General features: G+C 34.2%; 2 protein-coding genes across 2 annotated transcripts; both read right to left on the reverse strand.

Annotated features, from left to right (window-relative positions):
- Positions 1-1,666: 1,666 nt before the first annotated feature.
- Positions 1,667-2,563, reverse strand: LOC141547375 (vomeronasal type-1 receptor 1-like). Its single transcript, XM_074275819.1, has one exon. It carries the CDS (start codon positions 2,561-2,563, stop codon positions 1,667-1,669), a length of 897 nt encoding a protein of 298 aa, XP_074131920.1.
- Positions 2,564-14,993: 12,430 nt separating this feature from the next.
- Positions 14,994-15,881, reverse strand: LOC141547376 (vomeronasal type-1 receptor 1-like). Its single transcript, XM_074275820.1, has one exon. It carries the CDS (start codon positions 15,879-15,881, stop codon positions 14,994-14,996), a length of 888 nt encoding a protein of 295 aa, XP_074131921.1.
- Between the last annotated feature and the right edge of the window lie 1,391 nt (positions 15,882-17,272).

Below are 17,272 nucleotides of genomic sequence, written 5' to 3' on the forward strand. Positions count from 1 at the left end.
TGTTACTAAAATATTTAAGATCCTTATTTCCTATGATTAGAGATGCCAAAACTTTAGACTTTGTCAGGAAGTAATTTTTAAATTCATTGGATGAAAATATAACAAGGACAATTCTTATTGGCAGCAGATTTACTACTGAACCTCTCAGCCAGTCATTCTCTTGATTTTTTGGCTCCTTTCTAGCCAGGGAATATTAAGGAAATGGCCCTTCTCTCCTCCCCAAGTAGAAAGAATGGGGTGTCTATCACAGATTCGTGGGTTGTCAGGACTCTCAGGGACAGAATCTTTGCCATATGCGCAGCAGAACAAAGAAGATTCAAAATATGAAACAATATAATTTTTTAAAAAGCTTATAGAATAAATTCTATGTATTATATTCAGGGGGATCATCTTTTCTTTGCTATATTGTAGGTTTTTCTGCTCTTTGTGCATTTTTTATTTTCTTCTCTGCAAGCTTTCCTACCCCTCCATGTACTCCAAGCGATCTACAATTAAGCAAAGATATGTTCATATATATACACATATACATGCATATATATAGACATATATAGGTACACATCGATATAAATAGATCCTTATTTTCATAGACATAAATGCATTCGTAGACATTTTTGTAATGCCATTCTAAGCTTGTTTGTCCTGTCTCTGAACACGGTGAACATCATCCTTTATAAATCCGACACTTTTCATATTTTTCTAAATCCACCAAGATATCATTTTGCTACAACTTAGCCTTATATTTTCTAGCTATTTTCAGCAAGCTAAAACAATATAAGTCAATATAGTTGACCTATAGCACAAGTTCCTGATTTTTCTCTTTTGAATAAACCTGTTTTAGCTTTATTTGTGACTGAAATTAATTCTCACTTTTTGGTAATAAATTCTGCTGATCATTATTATGTTTGTTTGCAGCTCTTATTTTCTTTCACTGCTGACAGCTCTGCTTTATTTCTACCAGCTTTTTTGCCTTGTTACTACTTTAACAATCTTCCCTCCAAGTGTCACTCCCTTTTTCTCTTACTCCCACTCTGTCCCTCATTCTTTATCCAATTTGCATAGTCTACACACCTTATATCATGCCCATCTATGTCCTCCATCCTATTCCTTGCTCCTCTTATTTCTTTATAAATTTAAATACTTTTTTATACTCTTCTGGATATATTTCGTTCCCTCTAACCAATTTTTCCTGTGAATAGAATTCCAGTACTACTAGCTCTCTTCCCCACATAATTCCTCTAGGCCAGAGGAGTTTACAATTCATACTGGCCAAACATCCACTCTGATACATACATGTACTATATATACATTATGTATTATATATATATATATATAAAATACATATGGACATATATATAATACATATATACATATATAATACATATATATATAATGCATATATATATATACATATATAATACATATATATATAATGCATATATATATATATTCAATCTGCTCTAGTTGTGAGGAGTGCCACAGAGTTCTGCTCCCAGTCTTGAATGTTTTTTCATGCTCTACATTCACTCTGAGCTACTCTAGTTTGTGCAAGAAATCAGGAGAACTTGGAACTTTTTGAATTACTATGCCACCTTCCCAGAATCCTCTGTACATATTGTGTATGGATAGACATTACATGATAATGGAGATTCAGTAACTTTTCAAATGCTTAACAAGCACAAGAATTGGGGACCTGCTTATTAATGCTGACGAGAATAAATGGGCTGACTGTTGGATAACAAAGAGAGAGAAGCGCTGAGGTATGTATCATCCACATGTTTATGGATTTAAAATACAACATACAGATTATACAAATGGGACTGAATGTATTAAAGAAAAAAAAGGTGGCCACTAGAAGCAGGATAGCTTGGGTTGCCCTTGTTTCAGGGGATATTTTTGTGGAGGTGCTCTTACTATGTATGTGATTAACATTTCTCCTGTGTCTATATAGGATTAAGACCATATGGACACTAGAAGCAGTCATGAGACCTGCAAAGAAAGCATCATGGACAAATATTATAATTTCAAATTTTATATGATTATTATTATACACATCTAGAGTTCCATACCCAGTGCTGCATCCATCTTTACTGACTGTGCTGTTCTTTGGACTATCATGGCGTAGAAATATAAGCATATCGAATATTAGATGGAAGATCCAGCATAGAACAGTGCATCTAATGATGCTCTTTGGTCCTTTAATTTTCACTTGTGCCCATAAAGAGTTGTTGGGACTAATAGTAATGGCCTGGAAGACACTCAAGAGGCAGGTGCTGTTTAAGGAGAGACCCCGGGTTAGTATCTGCATATATGTTATGATTTTAATCCCAGTCCTGTCCAGGACACATTTTACCTTCCAAAGCCTTGTTATGGTAGTTATTCCTCTAAAGAGAAGTACCATGGCATTGGAAAAGGCTAACTGGATGATAATTACATTTTTGGGTCTTACTGTATGAGCAGTCAGGAAATTAAAGTTGTTTAGGAGGAGGAGAGTTAAGTTCCCCAGGAATCCAATTCCGGTTAGTTGCAGGTAGGCTATCCCCAGAATTTCATCCAAGGTCAGCATTTTTTACCTCATGAAGATGATTTGCTGCCAATCTCGAGGAGACCTATGGGTAAAAATATGAAAATATGCTAATGACATACTGTGATTTGCCCACTGAAATTCCATGATTTCCAGTATAAATATGCAGTGTAAATGATTTCCAGAGTGATAAGATTTACCCAAAGAATCATGAACAGCAAGAAGGAGAATAAGAATCTCAACCCTTGTTGTCTAACTCTGAAGTCTTTTTTCCAGTTCAGTTTGGTGCTGCTTGGATAATATTGTTGTTCCCGGAGGGCAGAGCACTTCTTCAGCCCCATACAAAGCATTATTTTTAATGTAAGAAGAAACTAAATCATATGTATTATAAAACTCCACCAGGATTGGGGAACATGCTGAGGTTGGAGAAAATACCTTAAGACCATCTTATTTAGGAGGAAGAAATGAAGATTCAAAGAACTCTCAGTTTGCACATCAGTGTTGATTTCTGAAATGGCAGACTCTGCATTTGGGGACAGGGACAGGAGAGCCCACATCCTCAAGCAGTGCTGTTTGCATCATTTTATTTTGTCCCATTATCTCAAAGGAGAGAAGCATGTTGGGCCACATTAAGGAAAGGTAATGGATCAGAACAGGGAAAAGGTGAGAATAGGAGCCAAGGATCTTTACTGTGGTAGTGCTTTCCCAATCCAGTGAGAAATTGCAGATTCTGAACATGCCAGGTTAAGTCATTAGAGAGGAGGCATTTCCTGTGCTCATTAACAGATCTCGGTTTATATGCCAAACGTGCTCAAGACAGAGACAGAAGAAGGAACACTATCTCCTTCCCATCTTCTTCCAATGTAACCAATGCCTGCCCTATATGTACCTAGGGATACTTTTTGGACAAAATATTTCAGCGTCAGAATTTCTTGTCCATTAATTTCATACTGACCTTTGACTCAGTTAAGGTCGAAATTTCTTAAGCAATTGTCACAACCCCATTTGGTTCCTGGTAGCTGAATGTTGGTGTCATGAAATTATGAATTGTTATCAGTGAATGTTGGATTTTATACTTAATTTTTATACCTCCATATATGGATATGCATTGAAATTTCTCAGGTGAAAGATTAAAAGTGGGAACCATTTAAGAAGCCCTGCCTTAAGTGAAGCCCAGAGCAGGAAGGGTTGAGAAATATTCAGCCAGCACTGGAGCAGGTTCAATGCCAGTTCTAGATGGCATTTGATGCCTTATTCCTTTTTTTGTGATGGGAAGTGTTATTTTTTGGATTACTGCATAAAGATAAAGGAATATTAGGTTGATTTTCCTTGAATCACTCAGTCTCTTACACTTTTCCTTGTAACTATGCCCTGGCTTGCCCAGCTTCCTTCAGATCTTAGCCAAAGTCTTATAATTTTCTGAAGCATATGCCAGTTAGCCATTATCTAAACATCTCTTTTATGTATATCATGTGCCTCCTCCTCTGTCCTTCTTTCTCTCTAGTGTCTCTGTCTCTTTCTCTTTCTGCCTCTTCCCTGCATTTGCAGGTTTTTGCATGTTCAGGATCCCGTAATCTTTGAACTTCTTGAAGCAGGCAGTGCTTTTGCCTTTCTTTACCTCCTCTCACTCACCACTGGGACGGGACCATTGCTACTTTGCTTTTTGAGTGGCTGACTTTCACTTAGCTCATTCAGTAAGATTTTAAGCTAGGCAGTTGAGCATCTAATCATTGATTCTCTTCTGTTGTAGAGATCTCTGTCTCAGGTCCTGAGGCACAGTCACTTACCTGGTCGGTCTTTGTCAATACAGCAGAAAGCAGAACAGCAGCAATTCGTGTTGAAGCAGGAAAACATGCCTGTCTGACTGTGTGGGTCTCATATAGGGAATGGTCAGGGATGCAGTTATTATGCTGGCTGTGTCTGAGCTCATCTTTCCATCAGGGCTGCAATTATCATGTCATCTGCAGAGAAATGGTGCTGTTTGCCTGGGTTAACTGGGACCCATTTTTAGAAAATGAACTTTTATCCCAAGTGTTTACATTATTTAGATTATTGATTGCTTAAAGTCTCTAGTGTAGCATCAATGAGCAGGTGGGGAGAAGGGAAGCAATGGAGGCCTGTCAAGTGACTCACAGGAAGATGCAATAAGAACATGTGAGCCAGAGCATTGTGCCCCTGATTGATGTTCAGCTCTGGTTATAGATACGTCTCTCTTTTATAATTGATACCATTGGGTCTGTCTTTTAGGACTGTCCCAATAAGCTCCCAATTTTCTATTCTGTCTAATTGAAAAGAAATTAAAAGTCTAGTGTAGCCCCAGAAAAAATGAGGGCTAATTCAACATTAGGAACTAATGATCACCTCTGGTCAAAATTACCTCAACTTCCATCTCTTACAGAAAAGGAGGATCAATATTTGGAACAAAACTCATGGAATACCCTGTGATTTGAGGGCTTAGGTCAGAACATCACACTTCTTTTCTCAAATTCTTTTCCTATGTGAGCAGACTTAAACTTCTATATATTTCCCCCCTCTAGTCTGCTCTTATTGGGACAGAAGTGTGATGTTCTGACCCACCTCCTCATTCCACAGGGTAATTCATTTGTTCCAAGTGTTGGTCTTCCTTTTCTGTAGAGGATAGAAGACCTAACTTTTAATTCTACAATTTCTTTTTTTCAATTAATTTTATAATTATAATTTTTGACTGTACATATGCATGGGTACTTTTTCACATTATCCCTTGTACTCACTTCTTAACCGAATTTTCCCCTCTCTTCCTCTACACCCTCCTGTAGATAACCGGCAATGTTAAATGTGTTACAGTATATCTTAGATATAATATATATGTGCAAAACTGAATTTCTTGTTGCATGCTAAGAATGGGATTCAGAAGGTAAAAGTAAACTGGGTAGAAAGACAATAGTGTCAACAGTTTACAATTAATTCCCAGTATTCCTTCTCTGGGTATAGCTGATTTTGTCCATCATTGATCAATTGGAACTGAATTAGACCTTCTCTATGTTGAAGATATCCACTTCAATCAGAATACATCCTCATACAGTATTGTTGTTGAAATGTATAATGATCTCCTAGTTCTGCTCATTTCACTCAGCATCAGTTCATGAAAGTCTCTCCAAACCTCTCTGTATTCATCCTACTGGTCATTTCTAACAGAGCAATAATATTCCATAACCTTCAGATACTATAATTTACCCAGCCATTCTCCAATTGATGGGCATCCTTTCTTTTTACAGTCTCTAGCCACTGCAAAAAGAGCTGCCACAAACATTTTGGCACATACAGGTCCCTTTCCCTTCTTTAGTATTTCTTTGTGATATAAGCCCAGTAGTAGCACTGCTGGATCAAAGGGTATGCACAGTTTGATAACTTTTTGGGCCTAGTTCTAAATTGCTCTCCAGAATGGTTGTATTCTTTCACAACTCTACCAACAATGCATCAGTGTCTCAATTTTCCCACAGCCCCTCCAACAGTCATCATTATTTTTTCCCGTCATGTTACCCAATCTTACAGGTATGTATTGTTATTTCATAGTTGTCTTAATTTTCATTTCTCTGATTAATAGTGATTTGGAACACTCTTTTATATGAATGGAAATAGTTTCAATTTCATCATCTGAAAATTGTCTGTTTATATCCTTTGACCATTTATCAATTGGAGAATGGTTTGATTTCTTATAAATTAGAATCAGTTCTCTATATATTTTGGAAATGAAGCCTTTATAAGAACCTTTAACTGTAAAAATATTTTCCCAATTTGTTACTTCACTTCTAATCTTGTTTGCATTAGTTTTGTTTGTACAATAGCTTTTTAATTTGATGTAATCAAAATTTTCTATTTTGTGATCAATAATGATCTCTAGTTCTCCTTTGGTCACAAATTCCTTTGTCCTCCACAAGTCTGAGAGGTAAACTATCCTATGTTCTTCTAATCTATTTATGATCTCATTCTTTATGCCCAAATCATCTACAATTTCTTTATTACCAGCACCTACTTTTCTTCCCCACCTCACCACATAATGAGCCTAACCTTCATTTTGGAATGATAAATAACTACTTGTCTTCCATGTACAGGAACAGTGATATTCCTTGCTGATCTAAGTTTCTAATATTCTATTTATCCTTGCCTCTTATTCTTTCTCAATCAAATATATTAATTCCTACTATGTATCAGACATTGGGTTCACATATGGTGATGATGACCAAAATGAAAATGAAATTTCTGTTCTCAAATATTTTGGGTTTTTTTGGTAAAGTGTAAGAGTTTATGTATGTGTGTGTGTGTGTGTGTGTGTGTGTGTGTGTGTGTGTGTGTGTATATATATATATATATATACATATATATGTATCTGTGTGTATATATAACACAATTACAAAATACTTCTTTTTTGTTTTGTTTTATTTTCTTTTTTTATTTTTATCACATTGATTTATGAATTATATTGGGAGAGAAAAATTAGAACAATATGGAAGAAAACCATGAAAGAGATTAAAAAAAACAGAAAAAAGAAGTGAAAAGAGTATGTGTTGATTTAATATTAATGTTCCTTATTTCTTTTTCTGGGTTCAGATGGCATTTTCTGAATTGCTTTGAAGCACTGAACCACTGAGAAGATTGAAGTCTTTCATAGTGGATCTTTGCACATTTTTGCTGTTATTGTATATAATGTATTCTTGGTTCTGCTTGTTTCACTCAGTATTAATTTGTTCCAGTCCTTCTAGGCTTTCTAACATTGGCTTGTTCATCACTTTGTATAGAATAATAATATTCCATTACTTACATATATCACAAGTTGTCCAGCCATTCCCCAGTGGATGCATTTCTACTCACTTACTGATTGTTTACTCCCCCCCAAAAAAAAAAAGAAGATGGAGTTTAAGCGTTTATCAAACACTTGATTCCTGTAGGAATTTTATTCATGTGTTCTGTACATCTAATCTATTTCACTGATCTGGCACTATATTTCTTAGCCAGTACCAAAAGTATTTGATGGTGTTGCTGTATGATATGGTTTTAGGTTTGGTTCTGCTAAGCTACCATCCGTCATTTTTTTTTTCCATTAATTCCCTTAATATCCTTGATTTTTGCTCTTCCAGATGAATCTTGTTATTATTTTTTCTATCTAGAAAATAATGTTTTGGCAGTTTGATGGATATTGCAGTGAACAAGTAAATCGATTTTGGTAGATTTGCCATTTGTATCATATTAACTCAGCATACCAATGAGCAATATATATTTTTTCCAGTTGTGTACTTCTGACTTAACTGTGTGCAAAGAATTTTCTAATTATGTTCATATAGTTCTTAAATGTGTCTTGACAGGTAGACACCCACATCTTATTTGGACAATAGTAATTCCAAATCGAATTTCTCTTGTATCTCTATCTGGTGGGCTTTGTCAGTAATATATAGAAAAGCTGATGATTTGTTCGTTTATTTTATATTCTATAACTCTGCTAAATTTGTGAATTGTTTCTATTAGATTTTTGGATGCTGTTATTGGATTCTAAACAAAAGTTTGCCTATTTTATTGAATTTTAAAAATAAAATCAACTCTTAGTTTCATTTATGAGTTCTCTAGGTTTTTAGTTTCTGTTTTATTAATTTAGCCTTGGAGTTTCAGAATTTCTAATTTGGTATTTAATTGGGGTTTTTTAATTTGTTCTTTTTCTAGAGGTTTTAGGTACATATCCAATTCTTTGATCTTCTCTTTATGTTTTATTCAGGTACTAATTATTAATACAAAATTTCCTCTAAACACTTCTTGGGCTACATCCCATAGTTTCAGGTGTGTTGCCTCATTATTGTCATTGTCTCAGATGAAATTGAGGATTGTTTCTGTGATTTGTTGTGTGACCCATCATTATTTTGAATTAGATTATGTAAATTCTAATCCATTTTTAGTCTATCTTTCTCTGCCCTTTTATAGAATATAATTTTTATTGTATTGTGTTTGTAAAGCAAACCTTTTCTGTTTCTTCCTTTTCAGATTTATATGTCCTAATACATGGTGCATAATGGCCCTAATACATGGTCAATCTTTTGTAGGTACCATATAGTACCAAGAAAACACTTGAATTCCTTTGATGTCTCTATTCAATTTTGTCTATAGGTCTATCATATCTAGGTTTTCTAGCACCCTATTAATGTGCCTGGTTTCTTTCTCATTGTTTATTTTGTGGTTAGATTTGCATGCTTCTGAGAGGGGAAGTTGTTGTCTATTTCTCCCTGTAACTGCCTTAATATCTTCTCTAGATATCTGAATGCTCTACCACTTCGTGCATATACATTTAATATAATTAATTCTTCATTGTTTAATGAACCCTTTAACAAGAGGTGCTTTGCTTTCTTATCTTTTAGTTATATCTGTTTTTACTTTTACTGTATTTGAGATTACAGTTCCTAATGCTACTTTTTTATTTCCATTGAAGAACAATAATAAATTTAATTTCAGCCTTAAACTTTACTCTGTATCTCTCTGTCAAATGTGTTTTTTGTAAACATGTTCTAGCATTCCCTTTTTTAATCTACTCTAGTGTTTCTTCAGTTTCATGAGAAAGTTCATCCCATTCACAGTTGTGATTACCAGCTCTGTATTTCCCTTCATCTGATTTTCAACACTTTCTATAGTTTTATTTTCTCTTAGCATTTTTGCAACTATCACATCCCTATCTTATCTCCTATCACTCTCCCCCTCTTTTCTTAGTTTTTTTTTTTTTTACTAACCCAGCCTAATACTTTATCTATTACTCTCTTCCCTTCTCTTCCCTTTCTTCCCTCTTGTTTCTGTCCTCTATTCTATGCAACCCCTCCCTTTTCTTCTTTCTTTCTCTTCCTTATTTATAGGTTTAGATACATTTCTTTATCCAGCTGAATGATTAAGTTATTCCCTCTTAAAACCAAAAGTGGAACAGGGAAATGACTATGAACCACTACAAAGAATTCCCAATACCCCTATTTTTGTCCACTAGCATTTTTATTTCCTTCAAAGGCTAATGGTACGCTATTTCAATGTCTGATTTTTTTTGTACAATAAAAATAACTGTTTGGACATGCATACATATATTGTATATAATTTATACTTTAACATATGTAACATGTGTTGGTCAACCTGTCATTTAGGAGAAGGGGGTGGGTAGAAGGAGGGGAAAAATTGGAACAAAAAGCTTGACAATTGTCAGTGTTGTAAAATTACCCATGCATATATCTTGTAAATAAAAAGCTATAATAGTAATAAAAAGTAAAAAATAAAAAAATATGAATATATATATATATATATATATATATATATATATATATATATATATATATATATATATATATATATAAAACAGACAATGCTAATCCCCTTCCCTCTTTTCCATTGATTGTAATAGGTCTTTTGTACCTGTTCATGTGATCTAATTTGTTCCATTAATCCTCCCCTGTCCTCTTTTAGTACAGACCTTTTCCATCCATTAATATCTTTCTTTGATATCACATCAGAGTCCATTCAGAAGTATACCTTCTGTCCATGTGAGGTCCCCCTCTGTCTGCTCTAGGGATAGATATAGTTCTCAAGAGTTACAGATATCATTTTCTTACCTAGGGATGTAAATAGTTTAACCTTTAAATTATTGATTTGTATATATATATATATATATATATATATATATATATATATATGTGTGTGTGTGTGTGTGTGTATGTATGCATATATAAATTATGTATATATATGTATATATATATATATGTATATACATATACATATATATGTGTATGTAATATTCTTAACTAAAGTGTAATATTTTCTGGGAGGACGTTCTTTAGGGAGATTCTGGAGGCAGCCTTAGTTTCAGTTCAGAGGAATAATCACCTCAAATTCAGCCAGTAGTTAAAGTCCAAATCCTTTATTTTCTCTTTCCGAGTATTGTCTCCTTCCTTCGGCCCAGTTAGCTTTCTTAAGGGCCTATCTCTTTTCTTGGTTCTTACCTCTAGTCCTTTGCCTCTGCCATCTTCTGCCTCTAGCTCCCTCCAAATGTCTCCAGCCAGCACAAAGGCCGAATATGGAATGACTCTGTCTCTGCCTCTGAGAGTGGGCTTCTGTGTCTGGCCCTGAGAGCTTCTTGCTTATATGCTATGCACTGATTATGCACAAGTCATTATATCACAAGGAAACCATTATTTGTTTAGAATTAAATCCATTCTAAACTAGATTTAAACATTGTCTCCTCAATTTCACTTAGTGCCTTGTTTAAAGTTTTGGCCTATAACATCTCTTTGTAGGGTCAGATCAATCATACTGAACCGTGCTAAATTAGACAATTATTGTCTCTATCAATTCCACTTTCTTAGTACCCTGTAAGAATCCTAACATATATGCATATATAAATTGTATGTGTGTGTGTGAGGAGGTATGGGTATGGATGTGTGGTTAGTGCTTACTCTTCCCCTAAAGCTCAGATATCATTCTGGAATTGGAGATGTGGAGAGATGTACCAAATATGAATTTTTTTCCATTTTCAATTTTTCAAATATAAGTAGAGATAGTTTTCAACATTCATTTTTAGAAATTTTGAGTTCCAATTTTTTTCTCTTTTCCCCCTCCTCAAGAGATCAAACACTCTATTACATGTATGTATGTATGTATATATATATACATATACATATATATTTATGTAAAATCAATATTTTTGTGTTGTCTCTTTTTACATTTCTTTTCTTTTTTATTCTAGCATTTTATTTTCAAAATATATGCATGGATAATTTTTGACATTCAGGACTACAAAACCTTGTGTTCAAATACTTTCCTTCCCCTCTCTCCCCGAGTTCGCAATTGATCTAATATATGTTAGATATGGGCTATTCTTCTACACATATTTCCACAAATATGATGCTGCACAAGAAAAATCAGATCCAAAAGGAAAAAATTGCTAACTCATTTTCTTAAATGGGGTTGAATATCTTCAGCTATTTAATAACCTTAAGCAGAATGATGGTTTCACTGGTACTCAGTTAATGTGAAATAAAACACTTTTCTGCAACTTCCAGGGAGAGATCCTTGAAAAAGTAACTCCACACAGGATGGCTTCCTTCAGTTTTGTAAAAATGATGATTACTTCAAATTGCCATTTGGAGCACATGGTAAATATTTAGCTTTGTGTCTCTCTATACACAAGTGAACATCTCTGAGCTGGCCATTCCTAGCATTGTTTTTTGAGATGTTCAGAATTCTCACAATCTTCATACACTATTGCATGGCCATATTTTCTTCACCTGTGAAAATATCATCCAACCTTTGAAGACTTAGCAACATTGGGTTTTTGGAATACATCACTTTGATCAAGAACTATGCTTTCAAAGGGAAGAGACATTTGTGATTTCTGATCATGTCAGCATTATAAACTTATTCTCTGGTTTTTAGAACTGTGAATTTGTCCTCCAATACTCCTCCTCCCTTGCTTTATCCATCCTTTTCCCCAAGTTTGCTTTCTGTATTATCATGAGCTCATGAAAAGAGCTGGGTGAAATTTTAGATAATATGATGACAGAGTTTAATGCAATTTTTTCTGTTATCTTATCTGTAGCCTTCAAATTAAATGGCAACTATATTGTGCTTTCTGAATCCACTTTCTCTATCATTCTCACCAGTGCTTCTGAGGAATCTTTAAGAATTTTCTGAAATATCTGAATCAAATTCTCTTACCTCCCAGTCAAGCATTTTGGTGATTTAAAAATGGAGGCCAGTTGTGGAGAGTTTCTTTTCCCTACCTCCTGTAATGTGATTGTATTCATATTTAGTCCATCACATTCGCTTTCTTCATTCCAGTTCTCTTTTAAAATTTTGTTTATTTGAAAGTTAAATTCTAAATAAAAAAGAAAAATACAGAAAAGAAACAATATATTTTCATGTTTATAGCACAGCATGACATGATTCAAAATATGAAACAATAAATACAATTTTGAAGAAAATATGCAACAAATAGTTCATATTATGTACAGATTGATTCAATTTTCCTTTGCTTATTTGTAAGTTTTATTTGTTCCTGTACAGTTTTTGCATTCATCTATTTTCCCTTCCTTCTTTGCTCTACTTTCAGAAGAATTCAATTTAATGTAGCCATGTTTATATATACATATACTATATATATACATATATTCAGATATCAATAATCATCACACATATAATATATACATTCATATTCATCTATGAGAGGCTGTTCCATGCTTGTTTCTACTCTTTTTTTTGCAGTTGCATCATAACATCGTTCATAAATACAAGTCTTTTTTATTTTCTTAAATCCACTAACTCATCATCATTTGCTATGACAGCAATCTTCCAAAACTATTCAATATAGTTTTTTAAATACTCTCAAGCAATATTGAACAATCATTTAGAGTTCTCTGATTTTTTTTCATAAATCTATTTTTGCTTTAACTTTATCTGAGATCAATGATCATTTACCCTTACGTTTTTCCTAATAAATTGTACTTTTAATCATTATTTTTTCTTTGTTTGTGTCTCTTATTTCCTATCACTCACAATTCCTGTCCTTTCCTTCTACCTTCAATCTTGATTCACTATATGTTATCTTTTCCCACTCACCTTTTCTCTTGCTCTTTATCCAATTTCTGTTAATATACACACCTGTCTATACTATGCCATTCACTGTGGAATATTCTCTTATTCTCTCTCCTTCTTTATAAATTAAAAAAATTGTAACTTTTAGATACACACACACACACACATGATGTATTATTCCTTCTCTTACCTATTCTTACTGGGAATATAGAAGCCTTCCTCCCTTATCTAAATATTCTGCAACATTTTTTTCTAGTACCTTCTTCATATAACATAAGTAATTTTAGGAAAAAAAACATTTTTCCTAAATTGCTTTTTAGAAACACATCTTATGTAAACCTCTCTTCTGGCTTCACTCCTTTATAAGAAGACATGTGTATGTTTATCTGTATGAATGTGTGTATATATAGGTATCAATATATATATATGTAGCCAGGGAATATTAAGGAGATGACCTTCCCTCCTCCCCAAGTAGAAAGAATGGGATGTCTCTCACAGATTTCTAGATTTTCAGGAGTCTCAGGGACAGAATCTTTGCCATATGCACAGCAGAACAACGAAGATTCAAAATATGAAATAATATAATTTGAAGAAATCTTATAGAATAAATACTATGTATTATATTCAGAGGGGATCATCTTTTCTTTGCTTACTTTTTTTGGTTTTTGTACTCTTTGTGCATTTTTTATTTTCTTCTTCTCTCCAAGCTTTTCTACCCCTCCATGTCCCCCAAGCGATCTATAATTAAGCAAACATGTATTGATATTGATATATATATATATATATATACATATATATATAATATATATGCATATATATAGACATATATAGGTACACATCCATTTAAATAGATCCTTATATTCATAGACATAAATGCATTTGTAGACATTTCTGTAATGCCACTCTAAGCTTGTTTGTCCTGTGTCTCTGAACATGATTAACATCATCCTTTATAAATCTGACACTTTCAATATTTTTCTAAATTCACCAAGATATCATTTTGCTACAACTTAGCCCTATAGTATCAAGCTATTTTAAGCAATCTAAAACAATATTGGTCAATGTAGTTTACCTATAGCACAATTTCCTGATTTTTCTCTTTTTAATAAACCTATTTTAGCTTTAATTGTGACTTAAATTAATGCTTACTATCCTCCCTTTTTTGGTAATTAATTCTGCTGATCATTATTATGTTTGTTTGCATCTGTTATTTTCTTTCACCTCTGACAGCTCTAATTTATTTTTACTAGCTATTTTGCCTTGTTACTACTTTAACAATCTTTCCTCCAAGATTTACTCCCTTTTTATCTTACTCCTACTCTGCTCCTCATTCTTTATCCAATTTGCATAGTCTACACACCTTATAACATCCCCATCTATGTCCTCCATCCTATTCCATGCTCCTCTTATTTCTTCATAAAATTAAATCCTTTTTATATTCTTTTGGATATATTTTGTTCCCTCTAATGCATTCTTCCTGTGAATAGAATTTCAGTACCATTAGCTGTCTTCCCACATAATTCCTCTAGGCCAGAGGAGTTTACAATTCCTACTGGCCAAATATCCACTCTGATACATACATACATACATATATATGTATTACACATATATACATATATATATATATATAATACATACACACATATACATATATATATACATATATATATATATATTCAATCTGCTCTAGTTGTGAGGAGGGCTACAGTTCTGCTCCCAGTCTTGAATGTTTTTTTCATGCTCTACATTCACTCTGAGCTACTCTAGTTTGTGCAAGAAATCAGGAGAACTTGGAACTTTTTGAATGACTATGCCATCTTCCCAGAATCCTCTGTACATATTCTGCGTGGATAGGCATTACATGATAAGGGAGATTCAGTAACTTTTCAAACTATTAACAACCACAAGAATTGGGGACCTGCTTATTAATGCTGACGAGAATAAATGGGCTGACTGTTGGATAACAAAGAGAGAGAAGCGCTGAGGTATGTATCATCCACATGTTTATGGATTTAAAATACAACATACAGATTATACAAATGGGACTGAATGTATTAAACAAAACAAAGCTGGCCACTAGAAGCAGGATAGCTTGGGTTGCTGTAGTTTCAGGGGATATTTTTGTGGAGGTGCTCTTACTATGTATATGATTAACATTTCTCCTGTGTCTATATAAGATTAAGACCATATGGACACTAGAAGTAGTCATGAGACCTGCAAAGAAAGCATCATGGACAAATGTTATAATTTCAAATTTTATATGATTATTATTATACACATCTAGAGCTCTATACCCAGTGCTGCATCCATCTTTACTGACTGTGCTGTTCTTTGGACTATCATGACGTAGAAATAGAAGCATATGGAATATTAGATGGAAGATCCAGCATAGAACAGTGCATCTAATGATGGTCTTAATTTTCAGCTGTGCCCATAAGGAGTTATTAGGACTAATAGTAATGGCCTGGAAGACACTCAAGAGGCAGGTGCTGTTTAAGGAGAGACCCCGGGTTAGTATCTGCATATATGTAATGATTTTAATCCCAGTCCTGTCCAGGACACATTTTACCTTCCAAAGCCTTGTTATGGTAGGTATTCCCCTAAAGAGAAGTACCATGGCATTGGAAAAGGCTAACTGGATGATAATTACATTTTTAGGTCTTACTGTATGAGCAGTCAGGAAAGTAAAGCTGTTTAGGATGAGGAGAGTTAAGTTCCCCAGGAATCCAATTCCGGTTAGTTGCAGGTATACTATCCCCAGAATGTCATCCAAGGTCAGCATTCTTTACCTCATGAAGATGATTTGCTGCTAGTCTCAAGGAGACCTATGGGTAAAAACATGAAAATATGCTTGTTACATACTATGATTTTCCCACTGAAATTCCATGATTTCTAGTATGAACATGCAGTGTAAATGATTTCCAGAGTGATAAGATTTACCCAAAGAATCATGAACAGCAAGAAAGAGAATAAGAATCTCAACCCTTGTTGTCTAACTCTGAAGTCTTTTTTCCAGCTCAGTTTGGTGCTGCTTGGATAATATTGTTGTTCCTGGAGGGCAGAGCACTTCTTCAGCCCCATACAAAGCATTATTTTTAATGTAAGAAGGAACTAAATCACATGTGTTATTAAACTCAACTAGGATCAGGGAGCATGCTGAGGTAGGGAAAAATACCTTGAGACCATCTTATTTAGGAGGAAGAAATGAAGATTGAAAGAACTCTAGTTTGCACATCAGTGTTGATTTCTGAAATGGCAGACTTTGCGTTTTGGGACAGGGACAGGAGAGCCCGCATCCTCAATCAGTGCTATTTGCATCATTTTATTTTGTCCCATTCTCTCAATATAGTGAAGCATGTTGGGCCACATTAAGGAAAGGTAATGGATCAGGGCAGGGAACAGATGAGAACAGAAGCCAAGAGTCTTCATTTTCATAGTGCTTTCCCAATCCAGTGAGAAATTGCAGATTCTGAATATGCCAGGTTAGGTCATTAGAGAGGAGCCAATTCCTTATATGACAAACATGCTATTTCTCAAACAGAGACCGAAGAAGGAATACTACCTCCTTCCCATGTTCTTCCAAAGTAACCAATACTTGCCATATATGTGCCTATGGATACTTTTATGACAAAATATTCCAGCATAAGAATTTCTTGTCTATTAATTTCATACTGATCTATATCTTTGACTCAGTTAAGGTAAAAAATTCTTAAGCAATTGTCACAACCCCATTTGGATCCTAGTAACTGAATAAGAGTCATGAAATTATTAATTGTTTTGAGTGAATGTTGGATTTTATACTTAATTTTTATACCTCCACATATGGATAAGCATAAAAATTTCTCAGGTGAAAGGGGTCAAAAGTGGAAAACATTTAAGAAGTCCTGCCTCAAGTGACGCCCAAAGCAGGAAGAGTGGAGAAATATTTAGGCAGCACTGGAGCAGGTTCAATGCCAGTTCTACATGGCATTTGATAGCTTATTCCTTTTCCTTATGATGGGAAGTGTTATTTTTTGTATTACTGCATAAAGATACAGGAATATTACGTTGATTTTCCTTGAATCACTCAATCTCTTACACTTTTCCTTATACCTGTGTCCTGGATTGCCCAGCTTCCTTCAGATCTTAGCCAAAGTCTTATATTTTTGAAAAAGCTTCTGCCCGTTAGCCATT

The sequence above is a fragment of the Sminthopsis crassicaudata genome, chromosome 6, assembly GCF_048593235.1.
Source record: "Sminthopsis crassicaudata isolate SCR6 chromosome 6, ASM4859323v1, whole genome shotgun sequence".
In the NCBI taxonomy this organism is placed as follows: domain Eukaryota; kingdom Metazoa; phylum Chordata; class Mammalia; order Dasyuromorphia; family Dasyuridae; genus Sminthopsis; species Sminthopsis crassicaudata.

Coding starts and splice junctions, on each gene's coding strand:
- LOC141547375 (XM_074275819.1), bottom strand. CDS start 2,563: ATGCTGACCTTGGATGAAATTCTGGGGATAGCCTACCTGCAACTAACC.
- LOC141547376 (XM_074275820.1), bottom strand. CDS start 15,881: ATGCTGACCTTGGATGACATTCTGGGGATAGTATACCTGCAACTAACC.